We start from the raw sequence: 20489 nt of genomic DNA, 5'->3' as shown, positions 1-20489 counted from the left end.
TCTAAAACGTCGACTGGTATCATTTACCTGTACACGTTGTGGGGGTACTCCCCAACCCGTAGCGCACCTTTGTATAAGACACCCCCCCTCAAAACGGCAGTTTTTCTGAAATAAAACGTATATATGTCGCACCAGTGTAATAGATGCACCTGTTCGTTTGGTAAGCGATTAAAAAAATTACAGTGATGTTTTACTCCATGAACGTGGGTCACGTGCAAGCATATGGGTGCCATATATTTCCTATACAACTGTGATAGCAATGATACGGACACTCCAGGCACAATTCTGCCATCGTGGTTGCTGCAATGTTTCGTATAAAGTCCAAGGACGATAACATCGGCCCCACACGCCGTAGGCTGCATGTGCGAGTGAAAGCGTGTGACGGTGAGCCGAATTGCGCACAAGGGAGGAAAGCGGGAAGGCGGCGCAGGAGGGAGGGGGGACGGCTTGTACGCTGGTAGCAACTGCGTAGTTTGCACAGCGGCACGCGCCGTATTTGACAATGATCTGCAGATGCGGCGACTTCGGGGTCGGTCGAATCGCGGTCGGCGCTCGGGAACTCGATCACAAGAAGAACTTGGTACCTCGATAGCGCGCACAGAACCCGTAGCAATTAAGTCAACGAGCGCGCTTCGCGTGGCCATAACATCGAATCCGATTTTGGGAGCAGTTTTCCTGAAAAAAAAAAGGAAGAGAAGAAAAACCCGTACATAAACCGCACCATTCTATAAGACGCACCGGCGAAAAATTCTTAAAAAAGAAAACACGTCTTATACACCGGAAAATACGGTATTGCAGCAGCTACCAAAGTTTGCAAGAGGCGACCAAGCTTGCACAAGCACATTGGGAGAAAATGTGCACAGAGCAGTTGGCGAAGACTTGGCCAAGCACCCGAAAAAGTATGCAATGGCTAAAATCTACTGGGAACTGAGCACAGGGCTACATTTATTTTGGGGCCAGCAAGGGTACATAATCACCAGGTCTCTTTGGTCAGCTCCGCCACAATAGAGCCGTGTTAAGCGGTGAAGCATATGTGAAATGTGATGATTTGCCAAAGAAACGTCACAAACAGGCTCTGAATGCTCCGAGCACGGGCTGTTACATTTATTTTCCGCGGTCCCTTTAAAACGTATCAACGGGGTTCTACTGTATAATTGGGCTGAATGTCATAAGTCTTACAGCCTGAGTTTGTAAGTGTTGAAAAGGATTGAGGTGTGTAATATGTGTTGCCCCAAGATGACACACAGTAAGAAAGATGACAATGAACACAAGCGTAATATAGTGATAAACTAATGTGGGTCTGGAAGTAGGAATAAGTCTTAATAATTACATAAATTCTTGAACAAATTTTCTTAAACATTGATGTGGCATGAGATAACTTGAGGTGCCTATAAAGGGTTAAATCGAGAAACTTTGTACTGTTAGAGGTAGAGAATGATTGTCAAGCGATACTGCTAAACTAGAGGTAATACATAATTTGGGAGAATGGGATACCATAAATGGGGTTTTACAAGGATTAACATGCGACAAGTTCGATTTACACCAGGAATGGACATGATGAAGATCGGTGTTAAGTTTTTCTTGAATAAAATTGTGAGATTTATTTGCAGCGAAAATTGTAGTATCATCAGCTTATAAAATACTGTTCCAGGGTTGTTGGCAGTATAGACAGAATGTATTTACAATACAGTGTAGACCGCTTATGACATAAGTCGCTGGAGTCATGAATATCTGCACTATAAGCGGTACCGCACTATAACCAAAACAACGATTTTCAAGTCCTGCACGTATGCAAAACTAGTAGACCAAGCAGCCGTGCGTATCCGAGAATCGAAGCGTGCGACTGGGAGTTTTGCATCCGTTTAAATTTACGAACGTTGAAAGGTAAATGTCCAAGTACTCACGATCTTCGCATGAAGCAGACAAAGTAATAATAAAAAAAATTTCTCAGTTTCGCCTGAAAGGCGAAGCATCAATTGAGATAGCAAATTAGTAGAGAGCTATAAGGAGTAGAGGGATAGTAGTTTTATTGGCTGCATAAACTTGACACATTCGCTTACTAACTGAATTAACAAGCATGGTGTCAACGCGCACAAGCAAACATGAATAGACTTGATGACCGCAGACAACCACTGTCAAAACACGGGCGTGGGGAAACGCGGCCGCCTCAGCGAGTGAAGGTTCGTGCGGTCTATCGCTTCAGAAGAAACTGAGCGGCGTAAGCACAGCGCATACAAAGGTCAGAGCCGTGTGGAAATCGCTTTCAAGATACGGTTCGCGCGACAACACCGAAAGCCAGCACAGGCGTGAACGCATTTGTTGGCAGAGTAGAAGCGCCCCCCTCCCTCCCTCCCGTGCTGCCTTCCCGCTTTGCTCCTTTCACGTGGGAGATTGCGTCGCCAGTTTCCCTTGTGCCTGGTTGCAAGATACGCATTTGGTGCCGCAGCACAGCGTCGCCCCACCCTCCCTCCCTCCTATACCCCAACGGTCTTTCCCGCGATGGAAACCGCGTTTGCTCTCCGCTGTGTGTTCGCTCTCCGTGAAGGCGCGCGACCCCCGCGCGCTTTGACTCGCACATCCGGTGCGCAGTGATGATTTTATCGCCCTTGGACTCATGCTCATCTCATGCTCCTCCTCTGCGTCGCCCTCGTTGATCTCCTCTCCCATCGATGGGCGAACCTCGTTGAGAAGCGTGCTCGCTACCGCCTTTGTCGGTAAGATTTTCACGCGGAAGCCACATTATAACCAGTATTTCGTCTCACGCGGCTGCACTGTAAGCGGTATGCGTATACATGGAGTGCTATGGGAAAACTAACGGGAGTCTGAAAAGACCGTGCTATATCCGGTCCTGCACTATAAGCGGTTACGTTATAAGTGGTCTATACTGTATATATATACAAGCAGACTTAATGTGGTCAAGATGGCTGACCAGCAACAACACGCAGCAGCCAGCGTCTCGCTATCTTCTTCTTTTCTCTTCTTTTATCCTTCCGTAACAGGACGGCGCTTCAGCGCCGAGACGGCGCTGAAGCGCCGTCTCTGCGCATATCAGGCGAAGAACTGTGGTATGGCTTCAGCCGTGAAACGTGCACGATGTCAACAGGTGTCGGACTTGAGGACAGATCAGACATTAACGACGAGATCTCGTAATTGACGTCGTTAACTTGATGTAGGACTTCATAAGGGCCCATGTAGCGAGAGAGAAGCTTCTGGGAGAGGCCGACACGGCGACATGGTTACCAAAGGAGCACCCAAGCACCTGGGGCGAACGTAACATCATGATGGCGCCAATCGTGCCGCTCTTTTTGTATATCCTGCGATGCCAATAGACGAGATTGGGCGACTTGACGTGCTATGTGAGCGCGATCGAAGACTTCACGAGTGTACTCAGTTGCAACATGTGGCACAGAAGGTAGGATGGTGTCAAATGGCAATGTGGGGTCGCGACCATACAAAAGATAAAAGGGTGAATATCCTGCTGTGTCATGTCGGGACGAGTTAGACGCGAATATCACGTAGGCCAGCGGGCGTCCCAGTTGCGTTGATCGTTGGAGACGTACTTCGACAGCATCTCTGTGAGTGTTCGGTTAAAACGTTCCGTAAAACCGTTCGCTTGTGGGTGGTAGGCGGTGAACAGCTTAGCTCAGTGGTTCAAGAGTGGAGGAGGTCGACGACAACTCGAGACAAGAACGAGCGGCTGCAGTCTGTAAGTAACTGTCGAGGTGCACCGTGGTGGAGGATGACGTCGTGGAGGAGAAAATCTGCGACGTCAGTTGCGCAACTAGTCAGCAATGCCTTTGTTATCGCATAATCGGTAGTGACGGCGATCCACTTATTCCCTCTAGTCATCATTGGAAAAGGGCCAAGCAAGTCAAGGCCTATGCGATAGAAAGGTTCAGAGGGAACTTCAATTCGATGGAGTCGTCCGACAGGTCGCAGGGGACGTTTCTTACGACGCTGACACAATTTGCAAGTTGCGATATAATGACGCACAGAGCGGTAGAGACCCGGCCAGAAGAACCGGCGTCGTACACAGTCGTAGGTACGCAAAACTCCAAAGTGTCCCACCGTTGGCGCATCATAAAGTTGTTCGGGGATGACGGATCGCAGATGAAGAGACAGGACAAGGAGAAACTCAAAGCCCTCAGGGTTGATAGTGTTACGGTAGAGGATGCCGTTGCTGCAGCACGAACATGCAGCACGAACATGCGGCAAAGTGCCGTCGGTGCTGCCAGATGGCACTCCGGCAATGATGGGCTGCAAGGATTCGTCGTGTTGTTGCTCAGCGCGCATGTAGCTCATGTCAATGAAAGCCATCACGCAAGTCTCCGGATCATGTACAACAGGATTAGGAGGATCCACGGGGTGACGAGAAAGGCAGTCAGCGTCCTTGTGCAGACGTTCAGACTTGTAGATGACAAGAAATGAAAATGCCTTGTGCTGCAAAGCCCAGCGACCAAGCCGTCCTGTTGGGTCTCAGTAGGAAGACAGCCAGCAGAGGGCATGGTGGTCTGTAACAAACAAAAACATGTGGCCATACAAATATGGCTGGAACTTGGCATCAACCCAAACTAAAGCCAAGCACTCCTGCTCGCTGATGGAGTAATTTCTCTCAGAAAGTGACAGCAGGCGGTTGGTGTAAGTTATCACACACTTGGTACAATTCTGCTGCTGGGCGAGAACAGCGCCGATGCCGTGGCCGCTGGCGTCAGTGTGGACTTCGGTCGGTGCAGATGGATCAAAGTGGGCAAGAATGGGAGGGGTGGTCAGAAATCCGATGAGAGTGGCGAACGCGTGAGCCTGCTCCGGGTCCCATGAGAATGGCGTGTTCTTTTTTAGAAGATCCGTTAAAGGCCGAGCAACGTCAGCAAAGTTTTTGATGAAGTGGCGAAAGTAAGAACACACGCCGACAAAGCAGAGCACGTCAGAAGCAGAACGCAGCACAGGGAAACTGCGAATGGCGTGAACTTTTTCAGGAACTGGTTGTACACCGGATGCGTTAACGAGATGTCCCAACATGGTAATCTGACAGCGCCCAAATTAACGTTTCGTGGAATTCAGTTGAAGGCCGGCTTCTTGGAAGACAGAAGAATTGCAGCAAGTCGGGTAAGGTGGCTGCTGTACGTGGAATAAAAAAAAATATATTAACGTCATCAAGATAACAAAGACAGGTGGTCCATTTGTAGCCTCGCAGAAGAGAGTCCATCATTCGTTCAAATGTCGCAGGGAGCATTGCATAAGCCAAAGGACATTACTTTTAACTGATATAAACCATCAGGTGTTATGAAGGCAGTCTTCTCACGGTCCATTTCATCAACAGAAATCTGCCAAGCCGGATTGAAGATCAATGAACGAGAAGTATTCAGCTCTGTGCAAGCAGTCCAAGGCATTATCGATGCATGGTAGTGGGTAGACGTGTTTTCGCGTAATCTTGTTTAAGTGGTGATAGTCGGAGCAAAAACGTCAGGTACCATCTTTCTTCAACACAAGGACAAAAGGCAAGCCCAAGGAATGGCTGATGGTTCGATGACCCCTATGCAGAGCATTTTGTCCACTTCTGATTGGATGACTCTACATTCAACATGCGATACACAATAGGGACACCGCCGAATAGGATTCGTGTCTCCAGTGTTTATACGGTGTTGAACAACAAATGTTTGGCCTAAAGGCCTGTCGCCGAAATCAAAGATGTCACTGTACGATTCGAGCAGGCGACATATGGCCTTGGCCTGAGCAGAGGTGAGGTCAGGTGCAATCATTTTTGCGGAGTCATCCGTGAACGAACCAGAGCTGTGAGCAGCAACTGGCGCTAATAAACTACTCTTGGCAATCAGACTCTCAATGTCAAATTTGGAAGTACATGAAATGCTGGCTGTGATGAGCAGGTTCTTTCGTGTTATATTTTCTGGCGGTTCTCTGAGGCGAAGCCTCCCAGAACCCAATCGAGGACAAAGACCTTTGTCGGGAAACACACACACAAACTTTTAATGAAACTAGAAACGAAAATTAACCCATAAAAACAAACACACAAAGATAACATGAAAACACGTAGCTGGAACGCTAATGTTATGAGGCAAGTTCGGGCAGGCTGCGGGTGTGCGTATGCACTACAGTCTCGACGCGGCGAAGCGGAGACGACGAGAGAAGCGTTGTTGGTCTCACCAAAAGACGTTGTGTCGGAGCGTCGTACAGGCTGCCAGAGCGTGGCAGCTCTGGCTCGGAGGGAGAAGACAGGCGGCTCGGCAGCACGAGCCGACGGTGGCGGCGTTCTGGTCGGGCAGCTGATCGTGGCTCTCGGGCACGTAGCCCGACAGCTCAGGTTCTGCCCACGGACGCAGACGCTCACCGGCCTCGGGCAGCAGCAGTTGATTATCGGGCAGGGTGGCGATGCCCGGGAAGGCAGGCGGCTTGGCAGCAGGGGTTGACGGCGGCGGCGTTCTGGCCGGGCAGCTGGTCGTAGAGCTCGGGCCCGTAGCCCGACAGCTCTCGTTCTGCCCACGGGCGCAGACGCTTGCCGGCCTCGGGCAGCAGTTCTCGAACGGATGGAGTAGCGGCGCCCAGGAATGGGTTGGCAGGAGGCCCCGGCCGGGTGAAGTCCTGGTGGCTCGGGTCCGGAACCCGACGGCCGTCTTCAACTCCCGATCCGGTGGCCGACCTTGTCCTGGTGCCGCTTCTGGAACTCCTCCCCCTACTGCCAGCGCGGCTCCTTTTGCTGCTGCTCTGGTCGATTCCTCGACTTCTCATTGGCTGCTCGAGGCTCCGTGTTCCTCTGTGATTGGATTCGCTTTCTTTTGGTATTTTTCTTGTGCCGCGTGTTCACGCGCCGGACGGTCTTCGGCGTCGTCGTTTTCGGCGCGGCGCGGTAGAGCGGCGCGTGCTCTCCTTGTCGTCTGCTTCTTGTTTGAATGTACCGCGCCTTGTCGCACACCACAAATATCACCGTCGCGCACCACACATCACATAAGCCCCTTTTTAGGACAAGTTTTTCCACAGGAAAAACTGCCGGTCAGTGCGCGACACCTTTCACACTTATGCTCAAAACAAAACACTCATTGGGCGTTCACTGTTCAGCCGGGAAAGTTCGCTGAGCATACACAGCATAAAACTCACAAAAAAAAAAAAAACACTTCAAATAATTCAAAGTTGCAGACAAAGTCCTCTATTCACAACAAATATGTTTCCGTCCAAGGTCAAAATCCTGATATGGCAACCGGCTAATCATCAGTTTCTTAAGTTATTGCGTCCCAGATGAGACGAACCGTGCGTCTCTTCTGCGTTCGAGAGGACCACACCGGAGCCAATTTCTTGCCCCTCGCGAAATGCATACTTGAGGGGGGCCCCTGAATTTTCTGACTCAGGTGCTCAACTAGTTTGTTGGTATTGCCCAGGACATCATTGGCGCTGGATTCATTACCCGGTAACTGCATGCAATGAGACCCCAATTTCTTAGGGACTGGTTCGGGTACGTTCGATAGTTGCTCTGATCTATTGGCAAAACGCGTTCCCGGCATCTCCGCGGAAATGCTTTCAGCTTCTGCTAACGCGACTGGTGACTTAGTGCGCAAGTCATGAATCGCTTTCCTTGAGTCTTCACTGGACTCTTTCACAAGGAGCTCTGTACTCATGTACATTTTACATTGGCCTATGTGGCCTTCGGTATTGCAGGCAGGCGGACTTATCCTCACTTGCGGTGAGGTACTCGAGTGGTCCTCAAACATATCAAAGCCACTTATCACCACCGCAAGTGGTACACCGGAAGAGTGGGGGAGCATTTTATCGCTCGCCTCGCACTCTTCGAGGCCATTGGCATTGCGAACTATTGCCCAATCAGCCGGGCTTTCTAGAGGTCTCTGTGCCTCTTTATGCGATGTGCTTTCGACTGAACTGGTTCGCAAGCGTACCCCTTTGCTGGTGGTGTCCTCTTCGAGGTCACTGCCAATGCGCACCGTTGCCCATTCCGTTGGGCTTTTTGAAGGCATCTGGGCCTCTTTATCCATCGTGCTTTTCTCAGCACAGATGCGCATGGGTGCCTCGATTTCATGAGAAGCTGCCTGCTGTCTGCTCCCTGAGCTATCCTCAGCCTCCAGGCTGGTTATTATCCTGTTCATTTCTCTGCTGCCCTCTTGTTTAGTGCCTTTTTCAAACGGAAGGCCGCGACAGCGTTCGGGGCAATCGCTAGACAGATTTTTCGAACTGCTGAGTCTGGAGCCCGCGTCAAATGCTTGCTCAATAGAGCTTGCATACGACTCCAGCTCGTAAATCTCTCTCAGTGAGCGTGCCCTTTCAGCCTCCGCGACCCTCAGACGCAACTGCAAAACACGTGCCTCGCGCTCAATCTGTTCTCTTTTCGCTTCTCGCTCCGCAGCACGTTCTTCTCGCGCTCGCGCCTGACGCTCGGCGAACCACGCTTTTAGCTCTGCTCCCTCAAGCCCCATGCGTTCCGCTAAAGCTAACAGCTCTCGTGTGCTAGCCATGTTCTTAAACTGTTAGAATTAGCAAGAGAATCTAAACAAACGGCTTGGTCCTGTCGCGGACGCCAATTTGTGATGAGCAGGTTCTTTCGTGTTATATTTTCTGGCGGTTCTCTGAGGCGAAGCCTCCCAGAACCCAATCGAGGACAAAGACCTTTGTCGGGAAACACACACACAAACTTTTAATGAAACTAGAAATGAAAATTAACCCATAAAAACAAACACACAAAGATAACATGAAAACACGTAGCTGGAACGCTAATGTTATGAGGCAAGTTCGGGCAGGCTGCGGGTGTGCGTATGCACTACAGTCTCGACGCGGCGAAGCGGAGACGATGAGAGAAGCGTTGTTGGTCTCACCAAAAGACGTTGTGTCGGAGCGTCGTACAGGCTGCCAGAGCGTGGCAGCTCTGGCTCGGAGGGAGAAGACAGGCGGCTCGGCAGCACAAGCCGACGGTGGCGGCGTTCTGGTCGGGCAGCTGATCGTGGCTCTCGGGCACGTAGCCCGACAGCTCAGGTTCTGCCCACGGACGCAGACGCTCACCGGCCTCGGGCAGCAGCAGTTGATTATCGGGCAGGGTGGCGATGCCCGGGAAGGCAGGCGGCTTGGCAGCAGGGGTTGACGGCGGCGGCGTTCTGGCCGGGCAGCTGGTCGTAGAGCTCGGGCCCGTAGCCCGACAGCTCTCGTTCTGCCCACGGGCGCAGACGCTTGCCGGCTTCGGGCAGCAGTTCTCGAACGGATGGAGTAGCGGCGCCCAGGAATGGGTTGGCAGGAGGCCCCGGCCGGGTGAAGTCCTGGTGGCTCGGGTCCGGAACCCGACGGCCGTCTTCAACTCCCGATCCGGTGGCCGACCTTGTCCTGGTGCCGCTTCTGGAACTCCTCTCCCTACTGCCAGCGTGGCTCCTTTTTCTTCTGCTCTGGTCGATTCGTCGACTTCTCATTGGCTGCTCGAGGCTCCGTGTTCCTCTGTGATTGGATTCGCTTTATTTTGGTATTTTTCTTGTGCCGCGTGTTCACGCGCCGGACGGTCTTCGGCGTCGTCGTTTTCGGCGCGGCGCGGTAGAGCGGCGCGTGCTCTCCTTGTCGTCTGCTTCTTGTTTGAATGTACCGCGCCGTGTCGCACACCACAAATATCACCGTCGCGCACCACACATCACACTGGCCAAGAACATGCCAGCCAGAAGCACTTGAGGGCACAGGCTGAAATTCAGAAGCGGAAGAATGACGTCGTTATTGGTAACCGTGACCAGAGTATGCGGAACAGCAACGTTCCGGTTCAAAAGCACGTCGACGATGGGGTGAAGCACATATTCACCGTCAGGAACCCGTGGCTGTGCAGTCAAAGCGACATAGGTAACTGCCTCGGGCGACAGATGCACATCTTGAAGCGGTGGGGCAGTACTCGGAGCATCGGCGAGTTGAGGCAGTTCCAACTGAAGGACGCTGGTTGCGCAGTCGATGAGAGCAGAATGATTGGATAAAAAGTCCAGCCTAAGGATAACGTCGTGAGGGCAGTTGTCGATCACAGCAAAGAGAACAGAAGTAAGGTGGCCGGCTATACTTAAACGCGCTCCACACATTCCAAGAACAACCAGCATGCCGCCATGCTTGGACAGGTACTTTAACATCAATTACACTTCTCTTCGTGGGCAGAGACAGAGGATTTGCTGCAGTAGTAGTCAATGCAGCACCACCTTCGAGGGCTGCATTTCCAAAAGGGGGCGGCCGAAAGCCACAGGGGACGAAAGGCGACGTGGCTGTGGCGAACGAGAAGATGGGCAACGTGCTTGCAGTGAACGTGACTGGTGTCCGCGCAGCAATTGTGAGCGACTGTACCACGTGTTCCTGGCAGAGTTGTCGGCGCTGTTAGACTTGGTGGTGGGCGAAACACGGCAGGCATTTCCATCAAAATGGCTCAGGTTGGTCGGCGTCATCCGGGCGCCATCGCTTTCAGTTCACGTCGAACGATTCGCACCACGTCCTCTGAAGGCGACGCATGCTGCTGTGCGGGCTGATCTTCATACGTCAACATTGCGGCAGTATTGGGAAGTCTGGCGAATGGTTGCAGGATGCGTCGGCTTTTGGCCTGCTCGAATTGTGGCACTCTTTGATGATAGCATCAACGTAAAGCAGCCTTTGCACATGAGCAGATTAAAGGCGCCGCCAGCAATTCCCTTCAGCACGTGCTCGACCTTCTCAGCTTCTGCCATGTCGCGATCGGCTTTACGAAAAAGCACCAACAAGTCCTGGATGTACGAGATATAGGACTCCGTGGGGATTGGGCATGGGAGGCCAGTTCCTGCTTTGCAACAATTTTATGGCTGGCTGGTTTGCTAAACAACTCTTTTAACTTCTCTCTGCATTGGTCCCAGCTGGTTAGCTCCTCCTTCGTGGTTTTCGTACCACACTTTTGCCGTGCCTCTTAGGTACAACAACAGGTTAGCTAGCATAAGTGTAGAGTCCCATCTTGTGGGAATTATGAAGGTTCATATTTTCCCGCGTCCTTACGGAAGTGAGGAGAGCAGACGCCTTTTTCCCTCTTCCCGTTCGAAAGCCAAACGGCTTTTCGTGCGATGGCGTGATCCTCTTGGAAACTGGTTGCAAACACAGCGTTGACATGTATGCGGAGCACCGCGCTCATTGGACCGAGCCCAGAACGAGGTGGGGCGGTCGCGCCGATCGCGACCGGCGCACACGGAGAAATGGGAGACGACTGCGAGCCGCGACGTAGGACGGAGCTCAGGTAACCATCTCGTTCCCCTCCTTTGTCGCGCCCTACCTTGTTCGACCACTATCGACCCCGACAAACGTCGAGGTCGACTCTATAGCCTGCTTCCACGCGAATTCCCATGGAGCAATAAACCTTTTTTTATACTTGTTACGCTATCGTGTGTTGTCGTGTTTCTGCCTGTCCTTGCACCGCCGAACCCCGGTTGTACAAGGCAAGCACAAGGGAGTTGGCCGTCAAGCCTAAGCCTTACGACAATGGCGGCTTGAGAAAACCCGGAGACTACAATCTGTTGGGTCCACTCACGCGTTCGTACATTGCCAACCACTCTTTAACGTCGGCGCCATTGGTCCTGCCGGAAGTTCTGGAATCCTTGGGTTGCACAACCACAAGAAGAATGGCAAAGTACTGTGGGTGTGGGTACATCATTAATGAATAAAAGGAGGAGTAGAAGTCCAAGAATAGACCCCTGTGGTAACCCTCAATTATTTTTGCTCAAGATTGATAATTGTTAATGAACTGTGAAGGTGGACTAGATTCAATTGTTATTGGTGTCAAATGCTTTAATAAAGTCGGCAAATACACGTCCAACCAGCATACTGCTGTCTGCTTGTTTGATGCGCCAAGCCTATTGTAAACTTGAGGCGTTGCGCGGGCATGTCATACGTCATGAAATCGAGCAAGATCCAGTATAGCACCCAAAATATTGGTAGCCGTTATGCATTATTTCTAGTATTGGTTCTATAAATATACTATTATACTTGCCCCTTCTACAACTGCAAATAGGCCTTAAGGGTATTGTAATAAAAGTCGCACTTTCACCCGAAAGGCAAAGCATTGATAGCAATAGCAACGTACAGTTAAACCTGCTTATAACGAACCTCAATATAACGAATTCCTAGATATAACGAAGTTTTTCTATTCCCCGCCGTTACTCCATAGAAGCACATGTATTTGAGACCTCTACGTAACGAAGTGGCAGCGGGAGACCCCCTCGATATAACGAATTTTCCCTGCCGACAACCTAGAGATTTCGCCCCAAATATTGTCATTTTTGCGCGAGCAGCATCCGGAAGCACCTTCTCCGCCACGACGGAATGCGAAGCGAGCGCAAGTGTGCGTGCGTGTGCGAGGCGGGTCTGCATCCCTCGACCCGGCGATCTTGCCGCCGCGGGCGTGACCTTTCCCCCTCCCTTCATTCAAACCTGATTCTGCCGCTTGCTGCAGCTGGCCTAGCCCGCCAAGCCGGTACTCTCCTTTTCCAGTTGATGTTGCCGACGTGCTGGCAGACGCTGCGACACATCACACTCGGTGAGCGCGCACACGCGCTGTCAAACGCAGGCGGCGTGTGGAAGCGCCGCTGCAGAAGCGAGCGAAGTGACCTTCATGCTGTTGTCTATCGCTTCAACGCAAACTGAGCGCCGAGAACACACAGCACGCACAAAGCTACAAGCCGCCGACGCACCTACACTGCCTAGACTCTGCCCCAACGCAGATCGCTTTCAAGATACGGCCCGCGCGACCGCACGCCGCCGCGCAATACGCATTTGATGCCGGAGTACAGTACCACAGCCGCTTTTTTTTTTATCCAGCGGCAGTGACAGTACAACGCCGTACGCTCCCCCCCCACCCCCCCCCACCCACCCTTCGCTCGCTCCCTCGCCGGTGCCTCGAGTGCAACGGAAGAAGACGCGCTTCCTCCCTGCTTTTCTTTCGTGCGCGCGAGAGATTTATGGCGTTTTATTGCGATAGCAATTATATGGACACTTCAACCGGATTTCTGCCATCGGCGTCGTCGTCACCATGAGGTTCCATATAGATTTCAAGGGCGATAAAATCGTCGCCGCGCGCCGTATACGCGAGCGAAAGTGCGCGGGGGACGCGCGCTTTCACGGAGGGCGAACGCTCGGCGGAAAGCCAACTCGAAAAGCCGTGGGGGTATGGGAGGGAGGGAGGCGGGGCGGCGCTGTGCTCCAGCACCAAAGACGTATCTTGCCACTCAATCTCCCACGCGAAAGCAAGAAACGGGAAGAGGGGGGGGAGGGGGGGGCAGCTTCTCCTCTGCCAACAACTTCTCTGCCCGGCGGTCGCCCGCACCGTCTCTGATCTCCACACGGCTCTGACCTTTGTATGCGCTGTGCATTCGCCGCTCAGTTTCCGTTGAAGCGATAGACCACGCGAACCTGTGTTTGCTGCCAGCATTTTGACAGTCGTTGGTTGCGGTCATTCAGTGTGATCTATTCATGTTTGCTTGTGCGCGCTGACACCACGATTGTTAATTCAGTTAGTAAGCCAATGTGTCCCAAGTTTATGCAGCCGATAAAACTACTATCCCTACTCCGAATAGCTCTCTACTAATTTGCTATCGCAATCGATGCTTCGCCTTTCGGGCGAAACTGCGACATTTTATTTCACTGGTCGATCTGGAGCAGGATTTTTTGCTCCACGGCTGCGAATCCGAATTTCACTGGTCGAGCTGGAGCGGGTTCGCGCTTTCCACTGGTCGTTTCAGATCAACTCGCTCCGCGCGGGATCGCTCTCACTTGCTCTGCTGCCGAGGCGCGGATTCGGGCGGAAATAGGACAAGAAGCATACGTCACTTCCGCTCGATGGGGGACGGCGATCTTGGTGGCCATGGAAACCATGGAAACATGCAGAGCGGAAGTCGATTTTTGTGACGCCTGTGCGCAGACTTTCGGTACGATCCTGCGCGGAGCATTTTCGCTCTCCGCTGGCAGATTAGGATTGGTGAATTGCGAGCACTCGCTCCAGGATTTCGGTGGCCGCTCCAGATCGACCAGTGAAAAACGCCATTAGACGTGGTCGTCGACTCCCGTCGCACGTCACTCGCACATACAGCATAGGCGCGCGGCTACTGCGTTATCGCCTTTGGACTTTATACGGAACATCAATGAGCCAAAACCAATTTTAGGGCCACAACGCGTCATAGACACCATCTTTAGATAGCAAATACGGATCTCAAGCGCCATACTTTTGCTGGCAGAAACCTAAAATACGTCATAGTTGTCGCCCCCGGCACTTTGGGCGGCGAATGCCATTGTCAAGCCTTCAAGCCAAGCGATACGGTGGCTAGAAGGGGGAGGTGGGAGCAACGCAGCCGTCGGAGAGCGCGGCGCGTGTTGCAGTGATTCATGATGCCGACTGGTGGCGCACGCGTCGACACTAAGATGCCTCCGCTGTAGTTTGGCTGCTGCCAGAGCTAGCGAGTGCGCTCGGTTTGCATGGTTCTGTTCGGTTCTTTTAGCTACACGGCTCATTTCTGTTTGCATTCACGCTGTTCAGTTGTACCTCCTTGTGGTGACAATAGTTTTATACATTGCCATACCCTAAGAAGCCATGGCAAGTAGCATGAAACGACAGACACACTGTTTTGCGCCGGGTGCGCAACAGGCTATGTTTCTGCTAGAAAATCAGAAGAAAAAAAAAAAAACATCCCTTTTCTCGGTGACTGATGTCGATGAGGCACTTAAGGCGTGGGTGCGGCCCGGGCCCCGTGCATATAAGGCCTTAAACAGGACTTGGAAGATCTGCGAGCTGCACTTCGAACCCCAGTTGAATCATCTACAGGGTGTCCCAACTATCATCCAACAAGATTTAAAATATCGTAATGCCCCGTAGCTGGACAGAACCAAGGCAATGTTGTTTGCCGTCGCTTGTAGATACTCCGATTATTTTTTGCATTCCGCTTAGTTACATAATTAGTCTTAATTAATCAACTTCTCGAATATTACAATTAGATTAAAAGTGTCAATGTGAAAATTGTAGAACAACTTAATAAACTACCGATACAACTTTCTTTGCTCAATACATGCTACATAAAAGTGTTTTTCCGAGCGTGAAAGTAGCCAGCGAATACACGCAAAGTGCCTCGATCGAGCGGCCAGTCGCACGGCAATTTTGCGTGTATTCGCGGGCTTCTTTGACGCTTGGAAAAACACTTTAATGTAGCACGTATTGAGCTACAGAAAGCTGTATCGGTAGTTTTTACAGTTGCTTTACAATTTTCACATTGAGACTTTTCATCTAATTATAATACTTGAGAAGTTGATTAATTAATGAAGACTAATTATGTAATTAGGCGGAATGCAAAAAATAATCTGAGTATCTACAAGCGACGGTAAACAACATTGCCTTGGTTCTGTACAGCTACGGGGAATTTGCATATTTTTGAATCTTGGTGCATCATAGTTGGGACACCCTGTATAATGGATGATATAATCAAATGAAATGTCGTTCTTTTGAGTATTCTTCATGTCCCCGCCGTTCTAGTTCATCAGCGACTAAAATAAGTTTGTTTACTTAACTCCTACGTGGAATGATTTCTAAAGCATCATATATTGGTATTAACCAATTTGACGAGCAGGATGCAGTGCGTCGCAGTAATATGACCTAAGGAGCTCTTCACTACGAGCCTAGAAATCAGTGCAGCTTTTTTTACCCACACCACTAGCATAATCTTCTTCGCATTAGCTGAAATCATTCTTTTTTTCACTCCCAACGATTCGGGAAAGCACGTAGAACGCGTTCGACCGAGACGAGCGAAAAATATTTGTGCCGGCCGTTACATGCCCGAATCTAATGCATTTTAACACTTTACCGCTCATCAGAGGATAGCTGCTATTCATTTATTGTCTCCTCTACTAACAAAGCACGATATGCATTAGCTTAACGCTAGTTATGTCAAATATGTGACCGCTAATTGCGAACAGAAATGCCCGCTTCGAAACCCGCGGCACCAACCGCCGTGCTTCTGCGCCCGGGGAGCGATCTTGCTGTAGGGTTCCTCGATGCGTGCGGCCCCCTCCGCCGCCGTGGAGGGTGGAGTCATTCTGCGAAGGGGTGAATGCCGCCTTTCAACCGGCGGCCGCCATTGCGCTCCCCACGCATTGTCGCGGCTGGTTGAGTGAGACACGTGTGCGGCGTCTTCTAAGGCAAAATGCCCGGGTGTTGCGTGCCACAGTGCACAAACCATTCGCGAAATGGCTGGAAGATGTTCAGATTTCCGAAAGATCCGAAGAGGCTGATCAGGATCAGGTACAGCTGATCAGGATCGAATTTCTCGATCCTGATCAGCTGTCTTGCGCAAGCCGCAGAAGGAAGCCGATCATTGTTGAGAAATCAGATCCCGATCGGGCTTTATCGCAATCACCAGTGCATCGTGTATAATAGTCGTTCATTTGCACGCTATTTCTCGTAGCGTTTGTCCGTATTGTAGTCTTGATATCTGGCATGTAAACGTGCGTGTTTAACTCATTCGTTTCTGGATAGCACAAAATGCGCTGTTCTTAAATGCTTGTTGTGCATGAGCTGCAAGTGCGTAAAGATCTGCGCCTACGTTGTGCGCTTTTAAATGCGAAGCATTTCTTAGCGAACTTCGGCGACCTTGAGCGTATCTATCTATCTATCTATCTATCTATCTATCTATCTATCTATCTATCTATCTATCTATCTATCTATCCATCTATCTATCCATCTATCTATCCATCTATCTATCTATGTAGCCGCCTATGACTTTGTGCTCTCCTGGCCGTTTCGTTAATGACATAAACAATCTACGACATGAAAATCGCTATATGTATTGAATGCATTTTGTTTCCTCTACGTTGAGAAGTCGTGCGGCCGCTTTATATTAAAAATATCGATGACCGGCCGCTTTATAACAATTACCGGTTTACGCTATATTGCTGCGGAAAACATGCTCAACAAGGTTTCATAGTCAATGTCTGCATGAGAGCCATGATTTAATGCCACAAAAGCCATATGTAGAGCACCATATCATCTGACATGTATTCAACAATTTTTACCCATCAGCACATTTACAGGACGGTAAACGAAATAAAAACATTCAGAATACCCTGCGTTGCAGCATGCAGGGTATGTTTTTTTTACAATTTCGTTGAAGGCACCAAACACTGACACAACGAAATGCGATGGGACTCTCTGTCTGTCTCTCTCTCTGTGTGTGTGTGTGTGTGTGTGTGTGTGTGTGTGTGTGTGTGTGTGTGTGTGTGTGTGTGTGTGCGTGCGTGCGTGCGTGCATGTGTGTGTGTGTGTGTTTCGCACGTTTAACCAATATATAGCCCAACAAGACGCGTTTTTATGGTGTTTACGCAGCTGGCTTGGATGGTAGCCTTCCGCTGCCAGTGAGACCGGCTGCAAATTCCGCTCTAAAAATAAATATTACAGAACGTAAATCGGAGACCTTCACACTGCCGATGCGAAAACTTTGTGTTCTCGTCATATCGTTAAAGTGCCACACATTTTACATAACGAACTCTATGTGCAGCTGTGCAAAGCACCGCTTGCTGCCTATCCTGGCTATAGGCTGCCTGCGCGGAGAGGGCATCGTAATGGCAGACGCCGTAGCAGACGACGCGGTTGTCTCCACCCTCCACGGCGGCGGAGGGGGGCGCACGCATCAAGGAACCCTATCTTGCTGTCGACTGCAGCGCCGCCGCTGCTGTCATGATTGCTTGCAACACTCCGCCGCAGTCGTTGCTCTACCTCCCCCTTCTAGACACTGTACAAGTGACATGAAAAGTCAAAATAGCCGCTCGGGCCAGCGCGGGGTGGAAGCTTGCAACGTACGATGCGGGAACGGTCCCACAGTTGCGACGCAACAGCGGGGTTACCAATGCATTGGGTTCTACAGGAGCTCTGCCGGGACCGGCCGAAAACAACGTAACAGCTGGGAAAACGCAGCACCCGGGAACGCAACGGCAGGGTTCTACTGTAACCCTATACGACGCTACGACGCCATCGTGACGCTCGTTCTTGGTTTCCGATGCCTCGCGCTTGTGCAAAACGACACGCGTCCACGCATCCAGTACCTGGTGTGACATTCCAAGGACGAGTGCGTCGACGAAAACGGAAAACGGGTGCGCGTTACAATCGAGGGCGCGTTAGAATCGAGTAAATACGGTAGGCGTTTCTTTTTCGAATTTTCGGGCCAAACCTGCATATAACGAAATCCTCTTTATAACGAAGTTTTTCGGGAATTTGTCAATTTCGTTATATCCAGGTTTAACTGTATCCAGGTTTAACTGTATTAGACAACTACACGAAGGGTCATAGTTTTATTGGCTGTATGAATTGCAGTAAACATTCTCTTACTAATTAAATAAACAAGCATGGTGTCACGCATGCAAAGGCAAACATGAACAGAACTCACATGATGATCGTGATCACTCGCTACCACAACACTGGCGTGACGAAGAGCGCAGGCATAGGGTTGCAAACGCTTCATCTACCCTCTCCCTTCAATGTGTCTCCAAAACTCGAAAAGGTGCCGAGGAAAGCAGCGCACATGAAGCCACCAGCCATCTCAGCTCGCCCAAACTTTGCACCCATCACAGATTACCTCCAAGAGAGGGAGCACAGTCCGTCTATGCTTGTCTGATGGAAAGTTATGTTCTTGGCTCTGAAACCATCTTTAACATCCAGTATACATTCTTTCAAAGCTCGCAACAAGGCTATAATGAATTACTGTTCTTTCTTGAAAAAATCATAAATATGCTGCATGTTCTGGTTATTTCATGTGCTAAATAAAGCAATGTAAAATTCAATAAAATTATACGAACTTTACTTTAGAAAGAGGCTACGAAAAATTAATTTCACAGTGATGTACTATATGAGTATTTTTTCTTTAGAAATTTTAGTGCCGTGGCTTTTCTTCCTCTTGTGTTCCAATTCGAAACAGCTCATGGCATCAATTCCCAGCATAAATGGTCACGAAATACTTCTGCTGCGTCAAAATAAACATGCATGAATTTTAAATGCGTAAGCATTTCTATGCTTACCCAACGAGGAAACCTGTCCATCCGTCATGTAAGACGAATGCAATGGCTCCTACCCCCATAAGGCTGAGGCTACATGCAAGTGAAGCAGTGCGTAAATTCATTTAAATTACCCACACAACACACAGAACTGCATATGTTTCAATAAAGAACAAGCTGAAAACAAACATCTGAACCATCAATAAAGCACTGCATATCCCCCTCAGCAATTGTATTGGTGGTTTTGCAACAGCTTCGCTGGACATCCACTTTCACAGGTTGATAACGAGCGATAAGGGTTCGTAGGGTCTGATAGAGTCCGATAAAGGTGATAACAGATAAGGGTTGATAAGGGTCAGATGTAGCCCGATAAGGTTGATAATGACCAATAAAGCTTGATAAGTGTTTATGCTGGTTGGATCAAGTTTGATAAGATTCATATACACTGCGCTGCGTGGAGATGAGCAAGTGGCACAATGCTTATGCACACTTAAGACAATTCCAGTGGAGTTTCTGCATGAATTTTTTCCAGAATGTAGATGAAAAGGATCCTTGTAAAGCTATTACAAACAAAAGGAGGCTCACTGTGTGGCATGCCGGCAGCAGTGGATGTATTGCTGCAGGTAGTGCAGTGCAATGCGACACTGCCTTATCCGGTCCAGCGCCTTGACCCTCCGGAAGAGGCTTGGGTTCAGGTCGTGCACGTTGAACAGAGGGTCGACAGCCATGCGGTCAAGCAAGTCGCGAGCAAAGTTGGACACCGGATGAGGTGAGAAGTCCCAGCGCTGTAGCACGCGTCCCGGGATCACTGCCCGGCTGTTGCTATGGCAACAATGGCAGAACAGCTTGCCCAGGTACTCACAGTAGCGCAGGCGGCTCAGCTGAGCTGCACAGAGTTAGTTCAGCAAATATTAAAAGGGTCCTGAACCACCCCTCGGACTTATTGAAAGAACCCAGTCCGCAGATAGCATATGCTGCTGTGAACATCTCAGCTAAATTTCGCAGTCATGCAGTGTGTGTGGAGCTCACAGGCGGAGTATAAAGTTACCTTTTTCTCAAACGTTCTTTTTCAACAGAAGCCTGCTCCTCACTCTTTTCTGGATGCTTTATTTCATAATATAGCAGATTTCCATACATGGCTGCTATTGGCCAATAGCTGACATCAGTCAAGCAGGGTGTTTGGATCAGTGCACTTCTTCCTACTGTTACTGTGTATATTTAGTGACGCAGTTTAATAAGCAACAGGCTGAAGTAAGCAAAAATCTGCTTTTGAATTTCTATAAAAATTATGCACCCCCTGGAAGAAGCCGACCTTCGTCTGCTCCCGCTCAGCCACGGCTGCCAGCGTAGGAATTAAACTTTGGCCACCCTGCTTATAGGTGTTGTAGCCCCATCAGGTATCGCTAACTTCGACTAGTTTTGAACACTCAACTAGCCTCAAACCATGCGAAACTCAAGGTGAGACTGCACACACGCCTGCCAGGGCGCGCTCA

The 20489-nt window shown here is 50.2% G+C and overlaps 1 protein-coding gene across 3 annotated transcripts in view; it reads right to left on the bottom strand.

The window, feature by feature from the left end:
- Nucleotides 1-20489, bottom strand: part of LOC119443188 (run domain Beclin-1-interacting and cysteine-rich domain-containing protein-like) — a 323250-nt gene that overhangs the window by 63834 nt on the left and 238927 nt on the right. For all 3 annotated transcript variants that reach the window (XM_037708354.2, XM_037708355.2, XM_049662640.1), the window contains one exon: nt 19582-19882. In XM_037708354.2, coding sequence (XP_037564282.1) covers nt 19582-19882 — 301 coding nt within the window. The remainder of the gene's footprint in view (nt 1-19581; nt 19883-20489) is intronic.

The sequence above is a fragment of the Dermacentor silvarum genome, chromosome 2, assembly GCF_013339745.2.
Source record: "Dermacentor silvarum isolate Dsil-2018 chromosome 2, BIME_Dsil_1.4, whole genome shotgun sequence".
Classification (NCBI taxonomy): domain Eukaryota; kingdom Metazoa; phylum Arthropoda; class Arachnida; order Ixodida; family Ixodidae; genus Dermacentor; species Dermacentor silvarum.
Note: the sequence above shows the minus strand (reverse complement) of the source record. Positions and strands in the feature narration are given on the sequence as shown.